The sequence below is a fragment of the Platalea leucorodia genome (genome assembly GCF_965183815.1).
Source record: "Platalea leucorodia genome assembly, contig: HAP1_HAP1_SCAFFOLD_425, whole genome shotgun sequence".
Classification (NCBI taxonomy): domain Eukaryota; kingdom Metazoa; phylum Chordata; class Aves; order Pelecaniformes; family Threskiornithidae; genus Platalea; species Platalea leucorodia.
The window spans coordinates 2,593-26,101 of NW_028121161.1; the positions used below are offsets into that span (position 1 = coordinate 2,593).

The 23,509-nt window shown below is 66.5% G+C and overlaps 1 protein-coding gene across 1 annotated transcript in view; it reads right to left on the reverse strand.

Moving 5' to 3' along the window:
* Positions 1-200: 200 nt before the first annotated feature.
* The window catches only part of LOC309604171 (sarcoplasmic/endoplasmic reticulum calcium ATPase 1-like), a 42,793-nt gene continuing 19,484 nt past the window's right edge, over positions 201-23,509 (reverse strand). Inside the window, 11 exon segments of the mRNA XM_082339082.1 lie at positions 201-570; positions 2,090-2,132; positions 3,465-3,582; positions 4,029-4,146; positions 5,047-5,180; positions 6,149-6,234; positions 7,712-7,914; positions 11,029-11,249; positions 12,742-13,077; positions 16,546-16,764; positions 16,847-16,972. Coding sequence (XP_082195208.1) covers positions 2,128-2,132; positions 3,465-3,582; positions 4,029-4,146; positions 5,047-5,180; positions 6,149-6,234; positions 7,712-7,914; positions 11,029-11,249; positions 12,742-13,077; positions 16,546-16,764; positions 16,847-16,972 — 1,566 coding nt within the window. The 3' untranslated portion in view covers positions 201-570; positions 2,090-2,127.

A 23,509-nucleotide genomic window follows, 5' to 3' on the forward strand; every position in this document is an offset into this window, starting at 1 on the left:
CCGCCCCCCCAACATGGGGGGCACCCCCCCAAAATGGAGCGAGGGTATTGGGGGGGGGGGGGGGAGGGGTGTTACTGCCTGGCCCCGCCCCCCCTCCACCCCAGGCTCCGCCCTTGCTGTGATTGGCTGCCCGATGCGTGTCCCCGCCCCACCCCCGCCCCATCCCCCACCCCCCAAAAATGAGGCGGGGGGGCGGGGGGTGGGGGGCGGTTTTTCCTTTATTGGCAATAAATAAGCGAGGCCAGGCGGGGGGGGGGGGGGCTGCCCCACGGCGCTATGGGGCCGCCCCACGGCAGGGGGCCGCCCCACGGCGAACGGGGCGCCCCACGGCGAAAGGGGCGCCCCACGGCGCTATGGGGCTGCCCCACGGCAGGGGGCCCCCCCACGGCGAACGGGGCGCCCCATGGCGCTATGGGGCTGCCCCACGGCGCTATGGGGCCGCCCCACGGCGAACGGGGCGCCCCACGGCAGGGGGCCGCCCCATGGCAAACGGGGCGCCCCACAGCGCTATGGGGCGTGGGGGGGGGGGGGGGGGTCACTTCCGCTTCTTCCGAGTGTCCTCGGCGTCGGCTGGGGGAGGGGCGGAGGCGGTGACGTCACGTGACGTCACGGGTGATGTCCCCACCGCGCTGCCCCCCCCCCCCGCCTCCCCTCCCCAGCCTTCCTCCCCCACCCCCCACCCCCGTCGTCATCGTCGGTGTCCTCCCGCTGCGGGGGGGGGGACGCGGGGACGTGGGGGTGACGGGGACACGTGGGGGGTGACAGGGACACGTGGGGGGTGACGGTGACACACGAAGGTGATGGGGACGTGGGGTGACAGGGACACAGCCGTGGGGTGACGGTGACGTGGGGATGAGGGTGACGGGGACACATGAAGGTGACGGGGACACAGCCGTGGGGTGACGCGGGGATGAGGGTGACGGGGACATGGGGTGACGGGGACACAGCCGTGGGGTGACGGTGACGCGGGGATGAGGGTGACGGGGACATGGGGTGACGGGGACACAGCCGTGGGGTGACGCGGGGATGAGGGTGACGGGGACGCGGGGTGACGGGGACACAGCCGTGGGGTGACGCGGGGATGAGGGTGACGGGGACATGGGGTGACGGGGACACAGCCGTGGGGTGACGGTGACGCGGGGATGAGGGTGACGGGGACACATGAAGGTGACGGGGACACAGCCATGGGGTGACGGTGACGCGGGGATGAGGGTGACGGGGACATGGGGTGACGGGGACACAGCCGTGGGGTGACGTGGGGATGAGGGTGACGGGGACGTGGGGTGACGGGGACACAGCCATGGGGTGACGGTGACGTGGGGATGAGGGTGACGGGGACATGGGGTGACGGGGACACAGCCATGGGGTGACGGTGACGCGGGGATGAGGGTGACGGGGACGTGGGGTGACGGGGACACAGCCGTGGGGTGACGGTGACGCGGGGATGAGGGTGACGGGGACATGGGGTGACGGGGACACAGCCATGGGGTGACGGTGACGCGGGGATGAGGGTGACGGGGACGTGGGGTGACGGGGGACACAGCCGTGGGGTGACGGGGACGTGGGGATGAGGGTGACACAGGGGGTGACGGGGACGTGGCGGGGTGACAGGGACACATGAAGGTGACAGGGACACAGCCGTGGGGTGACGGGGACGCGGGGATGAGGGTGACGGGGACGTGGGGTGATGGGGACACACGAAGGTGACGGTGACATGGGGATGAGGGTGACGGGGACACATGAAGGTGACGGGGACACAGCCATGGGGTGACAGGGACACGTGGGGGTGATGGGGACACAGGAAGGTGACAGTGACACACGAAGGTGACGGTGACGCGGGGATGAGGGTGACGGGGACGTGGGGTGACGGGGACACAGCCATGGGGTGACAGGGACACGTGGGGGTGATGGGGACACAGGAAGGTGACAGTGACACACAAAGGTGACGGTGACGCGGGGATGAGGGTGACGGGGACACATGAAGGTGACGGGGACGCAGCCGTGGGGTGACGCGGGGATGAGGGTGACCCCGGCGGGGGGTGACAGAGGGGGTGACACGGACCCAGCCCGGGGTGACAGGCGGGGGTACCTGCGGCCGGGCCCGAGGACGATGGAGGGGACACGAGTTTACGCTACGAGAGGGGAGGAAGGGAGAAGATGGCGGTGAGAGATGGAGGAGGGGACAGGGAGGAGATGGTGGGGACACACGGAGGGGACAGGGAGATGGCGGAGGGGACCAGGAGACGGTGGTGGGGACCAGGAGACGGTGGTGGGGACACGGGGAGGGATGGAGGGGCCAGGAGATGGAGGGGACAGGGAGATGGCGGAGGGGACACGAGGAGCGATGGAGGGGACAGGGAGATGGTGGGGACAGGGAGATGGCGGAGGTGACCAGGAGATGGTGGGGACAGGGAGATGGCGGGGGGGACACGAGGAGCGATGGAGGGGACAGGGAGATGGAGGGGACAGGGAGATGGTGGGGACAGGAGGAGATGGTGGGGACCAGGAGGAGATGGAGGGGACAAAGATGGTGGAGGGGACCAGGAGGGACCATGAGGGACAGGGAGGAGATGGAGGGGACAGGGAGATGGAGGGGACAGGGAGATGGTGGGGACAGGAGGAGATGGTGGGGACCAGGAGGAGATGGTGGGGACAAAGATGGTGGAGGGGACCAGGAGGGACCATGAGGGACAGGGAGGAGATGGAGGGGACAGGAGATGGTGGGGACAGGGAGATGGCGGTGGGGACACGAGGAGCGATGGAGGGGACAGGAGATGGAGGGGACAGGGAGATGGCGGTGGGGACAGGGAGATGGCAGAGGTGACCAGGAGACGGTGGTGGAGGTGACCAGGAGGAGATGGAGGGGACAGGGAGATGGAGGAGACAGGGAGATGGTGGGGACCAGGAGGAGATGGAGGGGACAAAGATGGTGGAGGGGACCAGGAGGGACCATGAGGGACAGGGAGGAGATGGAGGGGACAGGGAGATGGTGGGGACAGGGAGATGGCGGTGGGGACACGAGGAGCGATGGAGGGGCCAGGAGAGGGAGGGGACAGGAGATGGTGGTGGGGACAGGGAGATGGCAGAGGTGACCAGGAGACGGTGGTGGAGGTGACCAGGAGGAGATGGAGGGGACAGGGAGATGGTGGGGACCAGGAGGAGATGGTGGGGACCAAGATGGTGGTGGGGACACGAGGAGCGATGGAGGGGACAGGAGATGGAGGGGACAGGGAGATGGCGGTGGGGACAGGGAGATGGCAGAGGTGACCAGGAGGAGATGGAGGGGACAGGGAGATGGTGGGGACCAGGAGGAGATGGTGGGGACCAAGATGGTGGAGGGGACACGAGGAGCGATGGAGGGGCCAGGAGATGGTGGAGGGGCCGGTGGGGATGTGGGGAGGGCCGGAGGGGGGGGAGGGGCCCCGGGGGGGGAGGGGACCGGGGGGACGGTGGCAGCCCCTCACCCTCCAGGTAGTTCCTGGCGACGAACTTGAGGGCCTCGTCCAGCAGGATGACGGGGAAGGAGATCTTCAGCACCATGAACCAGTGCGTCAGGTCCAGGGGCGTCAGCTTGAAGATCATCTGGGGGGAGGGGACACGGGCTGAGGATGGACCCTCCCCCCCCCCATAGCCCCATGGCCACCAACCCCGTGGCCACCAACCCCTGTGGTCACCAACCCCCGTGGTCACCAACCCTGATGGCCACCAACCCCACCATGGCCATCAACCTCCCCATGGCCACCAACCCCATGGCCACCAACCCAATGGCCACCAACCCCACCATGGCCACCAACCCCATGGTCACCAACCCAATGGCCATCAACCACCCCATGGCCACCAACCCAATGGCCACCAACCCCACCATGGCCACCAACCCCATGGTCACCAACCCAATGGCCATCAACCTCCCCATGGCCACCAACCCCTGTGGTCACCAACCCCATGGCCACCACCCCATGGCCACCACCCCGGATGGCCACCACCCGCCCCGTGGCCACCACCCGCCCGGTGGCCACCAGCCCCCTTACGGGCAGCGGGTCGATGTAGAGGATGACGAAGTGGAGGGACATGGAGAGGCAGATGGAGCCCACCAGCCAGATGTTGACCCAAGGCGGCATGCGGAGCAGGGATTGGTTCTCGGAGAGGCTGGGGGAGGGACACACCAAGGCGGCGGCGGTGAAGGCGGCGGCGGCGGTGGTGGTGATGGTGGTGGTGTTACTGGTGGTGGTGGTGGTGGTGGTGGTGATGGTGGTGATGGTGGTGGTGGTGGTGGTGGTGTTACTGGTGGTGGTGGTGGTGGTGGTGGTGGTGGTGGTGATGGTGGTGGTGGTGGTGGTGGTGGTGTTACTGGTGGTGGTGATGGTGGTGATGGTGGTGGTGGTGGTGGTGGTGGTGTTACTGGTGGTGGTGGTGGTGGTGGTGGTGATGGTGGTGATGGTGGTGGTGTTACTGGTGGTGGTGGTGGTGGTGATGGTGGTGGTGGTGGTGATGGTGGTGGTGTTACTGGTGGTGGTGATGGTGGTGGTGGTGGTGTTACTGGTGGTGGTGATGGTGGTGGTGGTGATGGTGGTGGTGTTACTGGTGGTGATGGTGGTGGTGGTGGTGATGGTGGTGGTGGTGGTGAAGATGGTGGTGGTGGTGATGGTGGTGGTGGTGGTGATGGTGGTGGTGGTGTTAATGGTGGTGGTGATGGTGGTGGTGATGGTGTTACTGGTGGTGGTGATGGTGGTGGTGGCGGTGGTGGTAATGGTGGTGGTGATGGTGGTGATGGTGGTGGGAGTGGTGTTAATGGTGGTAGTGATGGTACTGATGGTCTTGGTGGTGGTGGTGGTGGTGGTGGTGTTGGTAATGGTGTCGTCAATGGTCTTGGTGGTGGCGTTGGTGGTGGTGGTCTTGGTGGTGGTGGTGGTCTTGGTGGTGGTGAAGATGGTGATGGTGGTGATGATGGTGGTGAAGATGGTGATGGTGGTGGTGGTGGTGGTGGTGATGGTGGTGATGGTGATGGTGGTGGTGATGGTGAAGATGACGGTGAAGAGCACCCCCTACCTGTTGAGGGCGTTGCACATCTCGATGGTGACCAGGACGGAGAGGGCCATGGTCATGGGCACCGGCGACTCGAAGATCTCGCAGTCCAGGCCCTCGAACTCGGCGTTGTGCTCCGTGCACTGCATGAAGTGGGTCTGCGGGGCCACCGGCGGGGCCGTCACCGCCGCGGCCGCCCCCGGGCGGCGAGGGGGACGGGGAGGTCGCCGTGGGGGGTGGCAGGGCCGCCACGGGGACCTCGGGGCCACCATGGGCATGGCGGGGCCACCATGAGAACCTTGGGGCCACCATTAGCATGGCGGGGCCACCACGGGGACCTCGGGGCCACCATGGGCATGGCGGGGCCACCACGAAGACCTTGAGGTCACCACAGGGATGGCAGGGCCACCACGGGGACCTCGGGGCCACCATTGGCATGGCAGGGCCACCATGAGGACCTTGGGGCCACCATTGGCATGGCGGGGCCACCAGGAAGACCTTGAGGTCACCACAGGGATGGTAGGGCTACCACGAGGACCTCGGGACCACCATTGGCATGGCAGGGCCACCATGAGGACCTTGGGGCCACCATTGGCATGGCGGGGCCACCACGAAGATCTTGAGGTCACCACAGGGATGGCAGGGCCACCATGAGAACCTCGGGGCCACCACAGGGGTGGCAGGGCCACCATGAGAACCTTGGGGCCACTATGGGGATGGTAGGGCCACCACAGGGACCCTCATGGGGACCTTGGGGCCACCATAGGGATGGCAGGGCCACCAGAAGAACCTTGGGGCCACCATGGGCATGGCAGGGCCACCACAGGGACCCTCATGGGGACCTTGGGGCCACCATAGGGATGGCAGGGCCACCACGAAGACCTTGGGGCCACCACGGGCATGGCAGGGCCACCACAAGGACCTTGGGGCCACCATGGGCATGGCAGGACCACCATGAAGACCTTGAGGTCACCACAGGGATGGCAGGGCCACCATGAGAACCTTGGGGCCACCATAGGCATGGCAGGGCCACCACAGGGACCCTCATGGGGACCTCGGGGCCACCACGGGGACCTCGGGGCCACCACGGGACCTCGGGTGGCCACCATCGGGGGGGCACACTCACCAGCTGGTGGTAGGTGACGCTGGGACCGTCCTCGGCGTAGAGGAACCACCAGGCGGCCGCGCCCACGGTGGCCGCGCCCACGTAGCCTGGGGGAGAGCGGGGGCCGGGGGTGAGGCGGGGCCGGGGCCACCACCCCCGGGGCCTACAATGGCCACCCCGGGGGGCTACAGTGGCCACCATGGAGGTCTACGAGGGGCCACCACCCCCAGGACCTACAATGGCCACCCCGGGGGTCTACGATGGCCACCATGGAGGTCTACAAGGGGCCACCACCCCGGGGGCCTATGAGTGGCCATCCCAGAGATCTACAAGTGGCCACCACGGAGGTCTACAAGGAGCCACCATGAGGGTCTACAAGTGGCCACCACCATGGAGTCCACAAGGAGCCACCATGGGGGTCTACAAGTGGCCACCATGGGGGTCTACAAGGGGCCACCACCCCCAGGGCCTACAAGTGGCCACCCCAGAGGTCTACAAGGGGCCACCACCCCCAGGGCCTACAAGTGGCCACCCCAGAGGTCTACAAGGGGCCACCACCCCCGGGGCCTACAAGTGGCCACCCCAGAGGTCTATGAGTGGCCACCCTGGAGGATCTACAAGGGGCCACCACCCCCAGGGCCTACAAGTGGCCACCCCAGAGGTCTACAAGTGGCCACCCCAGAGGTCTACAAGGGGCCACCACCCCCGGGGCCTACAAGTGGCCACCCCAGAGGTCTACAAGGGGCCACCACCCCCAGGGCCTACAAGTGGCCACCCCAGAGGTCTACAAGGGGCCACCACCCTCAGGGCCTACAAGTGGCCACCCCAGAGGTCTACAAGGGGCCACCACCCCCAGGGCCTACAAGTGGCCACCCCAGAGGTCTACAAGGAGCCACCACCCCCAGGACCTACAAGTGGCCACCCCAGAGGTCTACGAGTGGCCACCCCAGAGGTCTACAAGGGGCCACCACCCCCAGGGCCTACAAGTGGCCACCCTGGGGGTCTACAAGGGGCCACCACCCCCAGGGCCTACAAGTGGCCACCCCAGAGGTCTATGAGTGGCCACCCTGGGGGTCTACAAGGGGCCACCACCCCCGGGGCCTACAAGTAGCCACCCCAGAGGTCTACAAGGGGCCACCACCCCCAGGGCCTACAAGTGGCCACCCCAGAGGTCTACAAGGGGCCACCACCCCCGGGGCCTACAAGTGGCCACCCCAGAGGTCTACAAGGGGCCACCACCCCCGGGGCCTACAAGTGGCCACCCCAGAGGTCTACAAGGGGCCACCACCCCCGGGGCCTACAAGGGGCCACCCCAGAGGTCTACGAGTGGCCACCCCGGAGGATCTACAAGGGGCCACCACCCCCGGGGCCTACGAGTGGCCACCCTGGGGGTCTACAAGGGGCCACCACCCCCGGGGCCTACAAGTAGCCACCCCAGAGGTCTACGAGTGGCCACCCCGGAGGATCTACAAGGGGCCACCACCCCCCGGGGCCTACGAGTGGCCACCCCGGAGGTCTCCAAGCAGCCCGCCCCCCCCCCCGGGAGGTCCCGGTGGCCCCGGTGGCCGGTGGCCAGCGCCTCACCGCCGATGGCCAGGTAGCGGAAGAAGAGCCAGCCGCTGATGAGGGGCTCCTTGGGGCTGCGCGGGGGCTTGTCCATGATGTCCAGGTCCGGGGGGTTGAAGCCCAGGGCGGTGGCCGGGAGCCCGTCCGTCACCAGGTTCACCCACAGCAGCTGCACCGGGATCAGCGCCTCCGGCAGCCCCAGCGCCGCCGTCAGGAAGATACTGGGGGAGGCGGGGGGTCAGGGGGGGACTGGGGGCACTGGGGGGACTGGGGGGACTGGGAGAGGTGGGGGGGGGTGGGAGAGGTGGGGGGGACTGGGGGGAATGGGGGGACTGGGGGGGACTGGGGGAGGCGGGGGGTCAGGGGGCACTGGGGGCACTGGGGGGGACTGGGAGAGGTGGGGGGGACTGGGGGGACTGGGGGGAATGGGGGGACTGGGGGAGGCGGGGGGTCAGGGGGGGGACTGGGGGCACTGGGGGGACTGGGGGGACTGGGGGCACTGGGGGAGGCGGGGGTCAGGGGGCACTGGGGGGACTGGGAGAGGTGGGGGGGACTGGGGGGACTGGGGGGACTGGGGGGAATGGGGGAGGCGGGGGGGGCGGGGGGGACTGGGGGCACTGGGGGGACTGGGAGAGGTGGGGGGGACTGGGGGGACTGGGGGGACTGGGGGGAATGGGGGAGGCGGGGGGGGCGGGGGGGGACTGGGGGCACTGGGGGGACTGGGAGAGGTGGGGGGGGACTGGGGGGACTGGGGGGAATGGGGGGAGGCGGGGGGGACTGGGGGCACTGGGGGGGACTGGGAGAGGTGGGGGGGGTGGGGGGGTCAGGGGGCACTGGGGGCACTGGGGGCACTGGGAGAGGTGGGGGGGGTGGGGGGGGGTGGGGGGGGTCAGGGGGCACTGGGGGCACTGGGGGCACTGGGAGAGGTGGGGGGGGACTGGGGGCACTGGGGGAGGCGGGGGGTCAGGGGGGGGACTGGGGGCACTGGGGGCACTGGGAGAGGTGGGGGGGTGGGGGGGGTCAGGGGGCACTGGGGGGCACTGGGGTGGGCACTGGGAGAGGTGGGGGGGACTGGGGGCACTGGGGGAGGCGGGGGGTCAGGGGGGGACTGGGGGCACTGGGGGCACTGGGAGAGGTGGGGGGGTGGGGGGGGTCAGGGGGGCACTGGGGGCACTGGGGGCACTGGGAGAGGTGGGGGGGGGACTGGGGGGACTGGGGGAGGCGGGGGTCAGGGGGCACTGGGGGCACTGGGGGCACTGGGGGAGGTGGGGGGGTGGGGGGGACTGGGAGACGTGGGGAGGGTGGGGGACTGGGGGCACTGGGGGAGGCGGGGGGGGTGGGGGGGTCAGGGGGCACTGGGGGGACTGGGGGAGGCGGGGGGTCAGGGGGCACTGGGGGCACTGGGGGAGGTGGGGAGGGTGGGGGGTCAGGGAGGGACTGGGGGCACTGGGAGAGGTGGGGGGGTGGGGGGGGACTGGGGGGACTGGGGGAGGTGGGGGGGGGCGGGGAGGACTGGGGGCACTGGGGGGACTGGGAGAGGTGGGGGGGGTCAGGGGGGACTGGTGGGACTGGGAGGAACCGGGGGATTGGGCGGGAATAGGAGGATGCTGGTGAGATGGAGGGCACTGGGATGAACTGGGGAGAACTGGGATGAACTGGGGGGGAACTGGGATGAACTGGGGGGAGCTCGGGAAGATTGAGGGGGTCTGGGGGGGGACAGGAGGGAGCTGGAGAAACCGGTGGGACTGGGATGAACTGGGGGATTGGGCGGGAATAGGAGGATGCTGGCGAGATGGAGGGCACAGGGATGAACTGGGGGGAACTGGGATGAACTGGGATGAACTGGGGGGAGCTTGGGGGAACTGGGATGAACTGGGGGGAGCTCGGGAAGATTGAGGGGGGTCTGGGGGGGGACAGGAGGGAGCTGGAGAAACCGGTGGGACTGGGAGGAACCGGGAGATTGGGCGGGACTGGGAGGATGCTGGTGAGATGGAGGGCACTGGGATGAACTGGGATGAACTGGGGGGAGCTTGGGGGAACTGGGATGAACTGGGGGGAGCTCGGGAAGATTGAGGGGGTCTGGGGGGGGACAGGAGGGAGTTGGAGAAACCAGTGGGACTGGGAGGAACCGGGAGATTGGGCGGGACTGGGAGGATGCTGGTGAGATGGAGGGCACAGGGATGAACTGGGGGGAACTGGGATGAACTGGGGAGAACTGGGATGAACTGGGGGGAGCTCGGGAAGATTGAGGGGGTCTGGGGGGGGACAGGAGGGAGCTGGAGAAACCAGTGGGACTGGGATGAACTGGGGGATTGGGCGGGAATAGGAGGATGCTGGCGAGATGGAGGGCACAGGGATGAACTGGGGGGAACTGGGGGGAACTGGGATGAACTGGGGGGAGCTTGGGGGAACTGGGATGAACTGGGGGGAGCTCGGGAAGATTGAGGGGGTCTGGGGGGGGACAGGAGGGAGTTGGAGAAACCAGTGGGACTGGGAGGAACCGGGAGATTGGGCGGGACTGGGAGGATGCTGGTGAGATGGAGGGCACAGGGATGAACTGGGGGGAACTGGGATGAACTGGGGAGAACTGGGATGAACTGGGGGGAGCTCGGGAAGATTGAGGGGGTCTGGGGGGGGACAGGAGGGAGCTGGAGAAACCGGTGGGACTGGGATGAACTGGGGGATTGGGCGCGAATAGGAGGATGCTGGTGAGATGGAGGGCACAGGGATGAACTGGGGGGAACTGGGATGAACTGGGATGAACTGGGGGGAGCTTGGGGGAACTGGGATGAACTGGGGGGAGCTCGGGAAGATTGAGGGGGTCTGGGGGGGGACAGGAGGGAGCTGGAGAAACCAGTGGGACTGGGAGGAACCGGGAGATTGGGCGGGACTGGGAGGATGCTGGTGAGATGGAGGGCACAGGGATGAACTGGGGGGAACTGGGATGAACTGGGGAGAACTGGGATGAACTGGGGGGAGCTCGGGAAGATTGAGGGGGTCTGGGGGGGGACAGGAGGGAGCTGGAGAAACCGGTGGGACTGGGATGAACTGGGGGATTGGGCGCGAATAGGAGGATGCTGGTGAGATGGAGGGCACAGGGATGAACTGGGGGGAACTGGGATGAACTGGGATGAACTGGGGGGAGCTTGGGGGAACTGGGATGAACTGGGGGGAGCTCGGGAAGATTGAGGGGGTCTGGGGGGGGGACAGGAGGGAGCTGGAGAAACCGGTGGGACTGGGAGGAACCGGGAGATTGGGCGGGACTGGGAGGCCGCCGGCGAGATGGAGGGCACTGGGCCAAACTGGGCCGAACTGGGAGGCCGCCGCCCTCTCACCAGACCACCTCCCCGACGTTGGAGGAGATGAGGTAGCGGATGAACTGCTTCATGTTGTTGTAGATGGCCCGGCCCTCCTCCACCGCCGCCACGATGGTGGAGAAGTTGTCGTCGGCCAGCACCATCTCGGAGGCCGTCTTGGCCACCGCCGTCCCCGAGCCCATGGCGATGCCGATCTCCGCCTTCTTCAGCGCCGGCGCGTCGTTCACCCCGTCGCCCGTCTGCGGGGGCGGGCAGGGCGTCACGCGGGGCGGGGGAGGGGGCTGCCCCCAGGGCTGGGGGCGGGGGGGGGGGGGCTCCCATGGGTGGTGGGTGCCCCAAGGGGGTGGTGGGTGCCCCAAGGGGGTGGTGGGTCCTCTAAGGGTTGATGGGTGCCCCAAGGGGGTGGTGGGTGCCCCAAGGGTGGTGGGTCTCCCAAGGGGGTGGTGGGTGCCCCAAGGGTGGTGGGTCTCCCAAGGGTTGATGGGTGCCCCCAAGGGGGTGGTGGGTGCCCCAAGGGGGTGGTGGGTGCCCCAAGGGTTAATGGGTGCCCCAAGGGGGTGGTGGGTGCCCCAAGGGGGTGGTGGGTCTCCCAAGGGTTAATGGGTGCCCCAAGGGTGGTGGTGGGTGCCCCAAGGGGGTGGTGGGTCTCCCAAGGGTTAATGGGTGCCCCAAGGGGGTGGTGGGTGCCCCAAGGGGGTGGTGGGTGCCCCAAGGGTTAATGGGTGCCCCAAGGGTGGTGGTGGGGTCTCCCAAGGGGGTGGTGGGTGCCCCAAGGGGGTGGTGGGTCTCCCAAGGGGGTGGTGGGTGCCCCAAGGGTGGTGGTGGGTCTCCCAAGGGTTGATGGGTGCCCCAAGGGTGGTGGTGGGTCTCCCAAGGGTTGATGGGTGCCCCAAGGTGGTGGTGGGTCTCCCAAGGGTGGTGGGTCCTCCAAGAGTGGTGGTGGGTGCCCCAAGGGTGGTGGTGGGTCTCCCAAGGGTGGTGGGGCCCTCAAGGGTGGTGGTGGGTGCCCCATAGGGGGTGGTGGTGGGTCCTCTAAGGGTTGATGGGTCTCCCAAGGGTTAATGGGTGCCCCAAGAGGGTGGTGGGTGCCCCAAGGGGGTGGTGGGTGCCCCCCTAGCGGGGTATCAGCCACCCTGGAGCTCCAGAACACCTCAAGGCTGGGTCAGATCCACACGGGACCCCCAGGAACCCCCCACGAGTGATGGTGGACCCCCAAACCCACGTCCGACCCACGCGGGACCCCCAGGAACCCCCCACGAGTGATGGTGGACCCCCAAACCCACCTCCGACCCACGCGGGACCCCCAGGAACCCCCCACGAGTGATGGTGGACCCCCAAACCCACGTCCGACCCACGCGGGACCCCCAGGAACCCCCCACGAGTGATGGTGGACCCCCAAACCCACGTCCGACCCACGCGGGACCCCCAGGAACCCCCCACGAGTGATGGTGGACCCCCAAACCCACGTCCGACCCACGCAAGACCCCCAGGAACCCCCCACGAGTGATGGTGGACCCCCCAAACCCACGTCCGACCCACGCGGGACCCCCAGGAACCCCCCACGAGCGATGGTGGACCCCCAAACCCACGTCCGACCCACGCGGGACCCCCAGGAACCCCCCACGAGCGATGGTGGACCCCCAAACCCACGTCCGACCCACGCGGGACCCCCAAGATGACATCAGAGCGACGCCATCCCCCCCTCCCCAGGACCCCCCAAAAGACCCTCACCATGGCGGTGATCTCATCGAAGGACTGAAGGAACTCGACGATCTTGGACTTGTGGGTGGGCTCGACGCGGGCGAAGCAGCAGGCGCGGCGGCAGGCTTCCCGCTGCTCGGCGGGGGGGAGGTCGTCGAACTCCCGCCCCGTGTAGGCCCGCCCCGTCACCTCCTCTTCCTCGCTGAAGATGCCGATGCGGCGGCAGATGGCGATGGCCGTCCCTTTGTTGTCCCCCGTGATCATGATCACCCGGATGCCGGCGTCCCGGCAGAGGCGGATGGAACCCATCACCTCTTTACGGGGGGGGTCCAGCATCCCCACGCAGCCCACGAAGGTCAAGTCCGTCTGGGGGGGGGGAGGGGACGGATGGGACCAGGGACCCCAAGGAGGGGACCTCGGCCACCCCTATAGGACCAGGGACCCTATAGAGAGGGCGTTAGGTGGCCATAGGGGCCCAGGGACCCCAAGGAGGGGACCTCAAGCACCCTCAGAGGACCTCGGCCACCCCTATAGGACCAAGGACCTCCAGATAAGGTGGTACGTGGCCATAAAGGACCAAGGACCCTATAGAGGGGGCGGTACGGGGCCTATATGGGCCCAGGGACCCCAACAAGGGGACATCAGCCACCCTTACGGGACCAGGGACCCTATAGAGAGGGCGTTACACGGCCATAGGGGCCCAGGGACCCCAACAAGGGGACATCAGCCACCCTTACGGGACCAGGGACCCTATAGAGAGGGCGTTAGGTGGCCATAGGGGCCCAGGGACCCCAACAAGGGGACATCAGCCACCCTTACGGGACCAGGGACCCTATAGAGAGGGCGTTAGGTGGCCATAGGGGCCCAGGGACCCCAAGAAGGGGACATCAGCCACCCTTATGGGACCAGGGACCCTATAGAGAGGGCGTTAGGTGGCCATAGGGGCCCAGGGACCCCAAGAAGGGGACATCAGCCACCCTTATGGGACCAGGGACCCTATAGAGAGGGCGTTAGGTGGCCATAGGGGCCCAGGGACCCCAACAAGGGGACATCAGCCACCCTTATGGGACCAGGGACCCTATAGAGAGGGCGTTAGGTGGCCATAGGGGCCCAGGGACCCCAAGAAGGGGACATCAGCCACCCTTACGGGACCAGGGACCCTATAGAGAGGGCGTCAGGTGGCCATAGGGGCCCAGGGACCCCAAGAAGGGGACATCAGCCACCCTTACGGGACCAGGGACCCTATAGAGGGGGCGTTAGGTGGCCATAGGGGCCCAGGGACCCCAACAAGGGGACATCAGCCACCCTTACGGGACCAGGGACCCTATAGAGAGGGCGTTAGGTGGCCATAGGGGCCCAGGGACCCCAACAAGGGGACATCAGCCACCCTTACGGGACCAGGGACCCTATAGAGAGGGCGTTAGGTGGCCATAGGGGCCCAGGGACCCCAACAAGGGGACATCAGCCACCCTTACGGGACCAGGGACCCTATAGAGGGGGCGTTAGGTGGCCATAGGGGCCCAGGGACCCCAAGAAGGGGACATCAGCCACCCTTACGGGACCAGGGACCCTATAGAGAGGGCGTTAGGTGGCCATAGGGGCCCAGGGACCCCAAGAAGGGGACATCAGCCACCCTTACGGGACCAGGGACCCTATAGAGAGGGCGTTAGGTGGCCATAGGGGCCCAGGGACCCCAACAAGGGGACATCAGCCACCCTTACGGGACCAGGGACCCTATAGAGAGGGCGTTACACGGCCATAGGGGCCCAGGGACCCCAAGAAGACGACATCAGCCACCCTTACGGGACCAGGGACCCTATAGAGAGGGCGTCAGGTGGCCATAGGGGCCCAGGGACCCCAACAAGGGGACATCAGCCACCCTTACGGGACCAGGGACCCTATAGAGAGGGCGTTACACGGCCATAGGGGCCCAGGGACCCCAACAAGGGGACATCAGCCACCCTTACGGGACCAGGGACCCTATAGAGAGGGCGTTAGGTGGCCATAGGGGCCCAGGGACCCCAAGAAGGGGACATCAGCCACCCTTACGGGACCAGGGACCCTATAGAGAGGGCGTTAGGTGGCCATAGGGGCCCAGGGACCCCAACAAGGGGACATCAGCCACCCTTACGGGACCAGGGACCCTATAGAGAGGGCGTTAGGTGGCCATAGGGGCCCAGGGACCCCAACAAGGGGACATCAGCCACCCTTACGGGACCAGGGACCCTATAGAGAGGGCGTTAGGTGGCCATGGGGGCCCAGGGACCCCAACAAGGGGACATCAGCCACCCTTACGGGACCAGGGACCCTATAGAGGGGGCGTTAGGTGGCCATAGGGGCCCAGGGACCCCAACAAGGGGACATCAGCCACCCTTACGGGACCAGGGACCCTATAGAGGGGGCGTTAGGTGGCCATAGGGGCCCAGGGACCCCAACAAGGGGACATCAGCCACCCTTACGGGACCAGGGACCCTATAGAGAGGGCGTTACATGGCCATAGGGGCCCAGGGACCCCAACAAGGGGACATCAGCCACCCTTACGGGACCAGGGACCCTATAGAGGGGGCGTTACACGGCCATAGGGGCCCAGGGACCCCAAGAAGGGGACATCAGCCACCCTTACGGGACCAGGGACCCTATAGAGAGGGCGTTAGGTGGCCATAGGGGCCCAGGGACCCCAACAAGGGGACATCAGCCACCCTTACGGGACCAGGGACCCTATAGAGAGGGCGTTAGGTGGCCATAGGGGCCCAGGGACCCCAACAAGGGGACATCAGCCACCCTTACGGGACCAGGGACCCTATAGAGAGGGCGTCAGGTGGCCATGGGGGCCCAGGGACCCCAAGAAGGGGACATCAGCCACCCTTACGGGACCAGGGACCCTATAGAGAGGGCGTTAGGTGGCCATAGGGGCCCAGGGACCCCAACAAGGGGACATCAGCCACCCTTACGGGACCAGGGACCCTATAGAGGGGGCGTTAGGTGGCCATAGGGGCCCAGGGACCCCAACAAGGGGACATCAGCCACCCTTACGGGACCAGGGACCCTATAGAGGGGGCGTTAGGTGGCCATAGGGGCCCAGGGACCCCAACAAGGGGACATCAGCCACCCTTACGGGACCAGGGACCCTATAGAGAGGGCGTTAGGTGGCCATAGGGGCCCAGGGACCCCAACAAGGGGACATCAGCCACCCTTACGGGACCAGGGACCCTATAGAGAGGGCGTTAGGTGGCCATAGGGGCCCAGGGACCCCAACAAGGGGACATCAGCCACCCTTACGGGACCAGGGACCCTATAGAGAGGGCGTCAGGTGGCCATGGGGGCCCAGGGACCCCAAGAAGGGGACATCAGCCACCCTTACGGGACCAGGGACCCTATAGAGGGGGCGTTAGGTGGCCATAGGGGCCCAGGGACCCCAAGAAGGGGACATCAGCCACCCTTACGGGACCAGGGACCCTATAGAGAGGGCGTTAGGTGGCCATAGGGGCCCAGGGACCCCAACAAGGGGACATCAGCCACCCTTACAGGACCAAGGACCCTATAGAGAGGGCGTTAGGTGGCCATAGGGGCCCAGGGACCCCAACAAGGGGACATCAGCCACTCTTACGGGACCAGGGACCCTATAGAGAGGGCGTTAGGTGGCCATAGGGGCCCAGGGACCCCAAAGCGAAGACCTTCTACCCCCCCCCGAAGGACCAAGCCCCCCAAGAACGGCGTTCCACGGCCATACGGGACCAAGGACCCCCGGAGAGGGGCCGTCATCCCCCTCACGGCCCCCCGCCCGAGAAGGGGGTGAGGCGGGACCGGCGGCGTCCCCTCCCCCCGAAAAATCACCTCGTACTCGGCGAACTTGGTGGAGTCCTCCAGGATCATGTCCTCCTTCTTGGGCGGGGCGTCGCGGGTGGCCAGGGCCAGGCAGCGCAGGGTGTCCCGCCCGGTGCCCCACTCCTTGATGACGGCGAGGATCTTCTCCTTGACGGCCGGCGTCAGGGGGACGCGCGTGGTGCCCACCCGGACGTAGTTGCAGCGGTCGATGACGCCCTCGGGGGCGCCCTACGATGGGGGGGGGGGACGCGGCGTGAGGCGGCGGCGGCGGCGGCGGGGGGAGGAGGGGCGGCGGCGATGGCGGGCTCACCTTGACGAACATCTTGTTGCCCACGGCGGCTCGGGAGGCTTTGGCCGGGGAGCAGTAGACGGACATGGACTTGCGGTCGCGGGAGAACTCCAGGGTGAACTCCTTCTTCATCAGCTGCTTGATGACCTGGGGACGGGGACGTCGTTACGGGGGGGACACCAGGACGTAGGGGGATGTGGGGACGCGGGGAGGGCCTTGGGGACAGGGGGGACATGGGGACAGCGAGGACACGGGGACGACGAGGACGCGGGGAGGACACTGGCATCAAGGGGATGCACGGGGACGTGGAGTCATGGTGGGGATGGGATCGGTGGGGACATGGGGACAGCGAGGACACGGGGACGACGAGGACATGGGGACAACGAGGACACGGGGAGGACCTTGGGGACAGGGGGGACATGGGGACAACGAGGACATGGGGACAACGAGGACAACGAGGACACGGGGAGGACAGCGGGGTCAACAGGACGTAGGGTCAACATGGAGTCACGGTGGGGACGGGATCAGTGGGGACATTGGGAGGACCTTGGGGACAACGAGGACATGGGGACAACGGGGACACGGGGAGGACAGTGGGGTCAACGGGATGCATGGGGACGTGGAGTCATGGTGGGGACGGGATTGGTGGGTACATGGGGAGGACCTTGGGGACACGGGGACAGCGAGGACATGGGGACAACGAGGACACGGGGAGGACCTTGGGGACAGGGGGGACATGGGGACAGCGAGGACATGGGGACAACGAGGACATGGGGACAACGAGGACATGGAGAGGACATTGGCATCAACGGGATGCATGGGGATGTGGAGTCATGGTGGGGATGGGATCGGTGGGGACACGGGGAGAACCTTGGGGACAGGGGGGGACACGGGGACAGCGAGGACATGGGGACAACGAGGACACGGGGACAACGAGGACACGGGGAGGACAGCGGGGTCAACAGGACGTAGGGGGGCATGGAGTCACGGTGGGGACGGGATTGGTGGGGACATGGGGAGGACCTTGGGGACAACGAGGACATGGGGACGACGAGGACATGGGGACAACGAGGACATGGGGACAACGAGGACACGGGGAGGACCTTGGGGACAGGGGGGACATGGGGACAACGAGGACATGGGGACAACGAGGACAACGAGGACACGGGGAGGACAGCGGGGTCAACGGGACGTAGGGTCAACATGGAGTCACGGTGGGGACGGGATCAGTGGGGACATTGGGAGGACCTTGGGGACAACGAGGACATGGGGACAACGGGGACACAGGGAGGACAGTGGGGTCAACGGGATGCATGGGGACGTGGAGTCATGGTGGGGACGGGATTGGTGGGTACATGGGGAGGACCTTGGGGACACGGGGACAGCGAGGACATGGGGACAACGAGGACACGGGGAGGACCTTGGGGACAGGGGGGACATGGGGACAATGAGGACATGGGGACAACGAGGACACGGGGACAACGAGGACATGGAGAGGACATTGGTGTCAACGGGACGTAGGGGGACGTGGAGTCATGGTGGGGATGGGATCGGTGGGGACATGGGGACAACGAGGACATGGGGACAATGAGGACATGGAGAGGACATTGGGGACAGGGGGGACATGGGGACAACAAGGACATGGGGACAACGAGGACATGGGGACAACGAGGACACAGGGAGGACCTTGGGGACAGGGGGGACATGGGGACAGCGAGGACACGGGGACAACGAGGACACGGGGAGGACACTGGCATCAAGGGGATGCACGGGGACGTGGAGTCATGGTGGGGATGGGATCGGTGGGGACATGGGGACAGCGAGGACATGGGGACAACGAGAACACGGGGAGGACCTTGGGGACAGGGGGGACATGGGGACAACAAGGACACGAGGACAACGAGGACACGAGGACAACGAGGACAACAAGGACACGGGGAGGACAGCGGGGTCAACAGGACGTAGGGTCAACATGGAGCCATGGTGGGGACGGGATCAGTGGGGACATTGGGAGGACCTTGGGGACAACGAGGACATGGGGACAACGAGGACAACGAGGACACGGGGAGGACAGTGGGGTCAACAGGACGTAGGGTCAACATGGAGCCATGGTGGGGACGGGATCAGTGGGGACATTGGGAGGACCTTGGGGACAACGAGGACATGGGGACAACGGGGACACAGGGAGGACAGTGGGGTCAACGGGATGCATGGGGACGTGGAGTCATGGTGGGGACGGGATTGGTGGGTACATGGGGAGGACCTTGGGGACACGGGGACAGCGAGGACATGGGGACAACGAGGACACGGGGAGGACCTTGGGGACAGGGGGGACATGGGGACAGCGAGGACATGGGGACAACGAGGACATGGGGACAACGAGGACATGGAGAGGACATTGGCATCAACGGGATGCATGGGGATGTGGAGTCATGGTGGGGATGGGATCGGTGGGGACACGGGGAGAACCTTGGGGACAGGGGGGGACACGGGGACAGCGAGGACATGGGGACAACGAGGACACGGGGACAACGAGGACACGGGGAGGACAGCGGGGTCAACAGGACGTAGGGGGGCATGGAGTCACGGTGGGGACGGGATTGGTGGGGACATGGGGAGGACCTTGGGGACAACGAGGACATGGGGACGACGAGGACATGGGGACGACGAGGACATGGGGACAACGAGGACACGGGGAGGACCTTGGGGACAGGGGGGACATGGGGACAACGAGGACATGGGGACAACGAGGACAACGAGGACACGGGGAGGACAGCGGGGTCAACGGGACGTAGGGTCAACATGGAGTCACGGTGGGGACGGGATCAGTGGGGACATTGGGAGGACCTTGGGGACAACGAGGACATGGGGACAACGGGGACACAGGGAGGACAGTGGGGTCAACGGGATGCATGGGGACGTGGAGTCATGGTGGGGACGGGATTGGTGGGTACATGGGGAGGACCTTGGGGACACGGGGACAGCGAGGACATGGGGACAACGAGGACACGGGGAGGACCTTGGGGACAGGGGGGACATGGGGACAATGAGGACATGGGGACAACGAGGACACGGGGACAACGAGGACATGGAGAGGACATTGGTGTCAACGGGACGTAGGGGGACGTGGAGTCATGGTGGGGATGGGATCGGTGGGGACATGGGGACAACGAGGACATGGGGACAATGAGGACATGGAGAGGACATTGGGGACAGGGGGGACATGGGGACAACAAGGACATGGGGACAACGAGGACATGGGGACAACGAGGACACAGGGAGGACCTTGGGGACAGGGGGGACATGGGGACAGCGAGGACACGGGGACAACGAGGACACGGGGAGGACACTGGCATCAAGGGGATGCACGGGGACGTGGAGTCATGGTGGGGATGGGATCGGTGGGGACATGGGGACAGCGAGGACATGGGGACAACGAGAACACGGGGAGGACCTTGGGGACAGGGGGGACATGGGGACAACAAGGACACGAGGACAACGAGGACACGAGGACACGGGGAGGACAGTGGGGTCAACAGGACGTAGGGTCAACATGGAGCCATGGTGGGGACGGGATCAGTGGGGACATTGGGAGGACCTTGGGGACAACGAGGACATGGGGACAACGGGGACACAGGGAGGACAGTGGGGTCAACGGGATGCATGGGGACGTGGAGTCATGGTGGGGACGGGATTGGTGGGTACATGGGGAGGACCTTGGGGACACGGGGACAGCGAGGACATGGGGACAACGAGGACACGGGGAGGACCTTGGGGACAGGGGGGACATGGGGACAGCGAGGACATGGGGACAACGAGGACATGGGGACAACGAGGACATGGAGAGGACATTGGCATCAACGGGATGCATGGGGATGTGGAGTCATGGTGGGGATGGGATCGGTGGGGACACGGGGAGAACCTTGGGGACAGGGGGGGACACGGGGACAGCGAGGACATGGGGACAACGAGGACACGGGGACAACGAGGACACGGGGAGGACAGCGGGGTCAACAGGACGTAGGGGGGCATGGAGTCACGGTGGGGACGGGATTGGTGGGGACATGGGGAGGACCTTGGGGACAACGAGGACATGGGGACGACGAGGACATGGGGAGGACCTTGGGGACAGGGGGGACATGGGGACAACGAGGACATGGGGACAACGAGGACAACGAGGACACGGGGAGGACAGCGGGGTCAACGGGACGTAGGGTCAACATGGAGTCACGGTGGGGACGGGATCAGTGGGGACATTGGGAGGACCTTGGGGACAACGAGGACATGGGGACAACGGGGACACGGGGAGGACAGTGGGGTCAACGGGATGCATGGGGACGTGGAGTCATGGTGGGGACGGGATTGGTGGGTACATGGGGAGGACCTTGGGGACACGGGGACAGCGAGGACATGGGGACAACGAGGACACGGGGAGGACCTTGGGGACAGGGGGGACATGGGGACAATGAGGACATGGGGACAACGAGGACACGGGGACAACGAGGACATGGAGAGGACATTGGTGTCAACGGGACGTAGGGGGACGTGGAGTCATGGTGGGGATGGGATCGGTGGGGACATGGGGACAACGAGGACATGGGGACAACGAGGACATGGGGACAACGAGGACACAGGGAGGACCTTGGGGACAGGGGGGACATGGGGACAGCGAGGACACGGGGACAACGAGGACACGGGGAGGACACTGGCATCAAGGGGATGCACGGGGACGTGGAGTCATGGTGGGGATGGGATCGGTGGGGACATGGGGACAGCGAGGACATGGGGACAACGAGAACACGGGGAGGACCTTGGGGACAGGGGGGACATGGGGACAACAAGGACACGAGGACAACGAGGACACGAGGACAACGAGGACAACAAGGACACGGGGAGGACAGTGGGGTCAACGGGACGTAGGGTCAACATGGAGCCATGGTGGGGACGGGATCAGTGGGGACATGGGGAGGACCTTGGGGACAACGAGGACATGGGGACAACGGGGACACGGGGAGGACAGTGGGGTCAACGGGATGCATGGGGACGTGGAGTCATGGTGGGGACGGGATTGGGGGGTACATGGGGAGGACCTTGGGGACACGGGGACAGCGAGGACATGGGGACAACGAGGACACGGGGAGGACCTTGGGGACAGGGGGGACATGGGGACAATGAGGACATGGGGACAACGAGGACACGGGGACAACGAGGACATGGAGAGGACATTGGTGTCAACGGGACGTAGGGGGACGTGGAGTCATGGTGGGGATGGGATCGGTGGGGACATGGGGACAACGAGGACATGGGGACAATGAGGACATGGAGAGGACATTGGGGACAGGGGGGACATGGGGACAACAAGGACATGGGGACAACGAGGACATGGGGACAACGAGGACACAGGGAGGACCTTGGGGACAGGGGGGACATGGGGACAGCGAGGACACGGGGACAACGAGGACACGGGGAGGACACTGGCATCAAGGGGATGCACGGGGACGTGGAGTCATGGTGGGGATGGGATCGGTGGGGACATGGGGACAGCGAGGACATGGGGACAACGAGGACACAGGGAGGACCTTGGGGACAGGGGGGACATGGGGACAGCGAGGACACGAGGACAACGAGGACAATGAGGACACGGGGAGGACCTTGGGGACAACGAGGACACGGGGACAACGAGGACACGGGGAGGACCTTGGGGACAGGGGGGACATGGGGACAACGAGGACACGGGGAGGACCTTGGGGACAGGGGGGACATGGGGACAACGAGGACACGGGGACGACGAGGACACGGGGAGGACCTTGGGGACAGGGGGGACATGGGGACAGCGAGGACACGGGGACGACGAGGACAATGAGGACACGGGGAGGACCTTGGGGACAGGGGGGACATGGGGACAACGAGGACACGGGGACGACGAGGACACGGGGAGGACCTTGGGGACAGGGGGGACATGGGGACAACGAGGACATGAGGACAACGGGGACAACGAGGACACGGGGAGGACAGCGGGGTCAACAGGACGTAGGGTCAACATGGAGCCATGGTGGGGACGGGATCAGTGGGGATATGGGGAGGACCTTGGGGACAACGAGGACGTGGGGACAACGAGGACACGGGGAGGACAGCGGGGTCAACGGGATGCATGGGGACGTGGAGTCATGGTGGGGACGGGATTGGTGGGTACATGGGGAGGACCTTGGGGACAACGAGGACGTGGGGACGACGAGGACACGGGGAGGACCTTGGGGACGGGGGGGACATGGGGACAACGAGGACATGGGGACAACGAGGACACGGGGAGGACCTTGGGGACAGGGGGGACATGGGGACAGCGAGGACACGGGGACGACGAGGACGCGGGGAGGACACTGGCATCAAGGGGATGCACGGGGACGTGGAGTCATGGTGGGGATGGGATCGGTGGGGACATGGGGAGGACCTTGGGGACAGGGGGGACATGGGGACAGCGAGGACACGGGGACGAGGAGGACATGGAGAGGACATTGGCATCAAGGGGATGCACGGGGACGTGGAGTCATGGTGGGGATGGGATCGGTGGGGACACGGGGAGGACCTTGGGGACAGGGGGGACATGGGGACAGCGAGGACATGGGGACAACGAGGACACGGGGAGGACCTTGGGGACAGGGGGGACATGGGGACAATGAGGACACG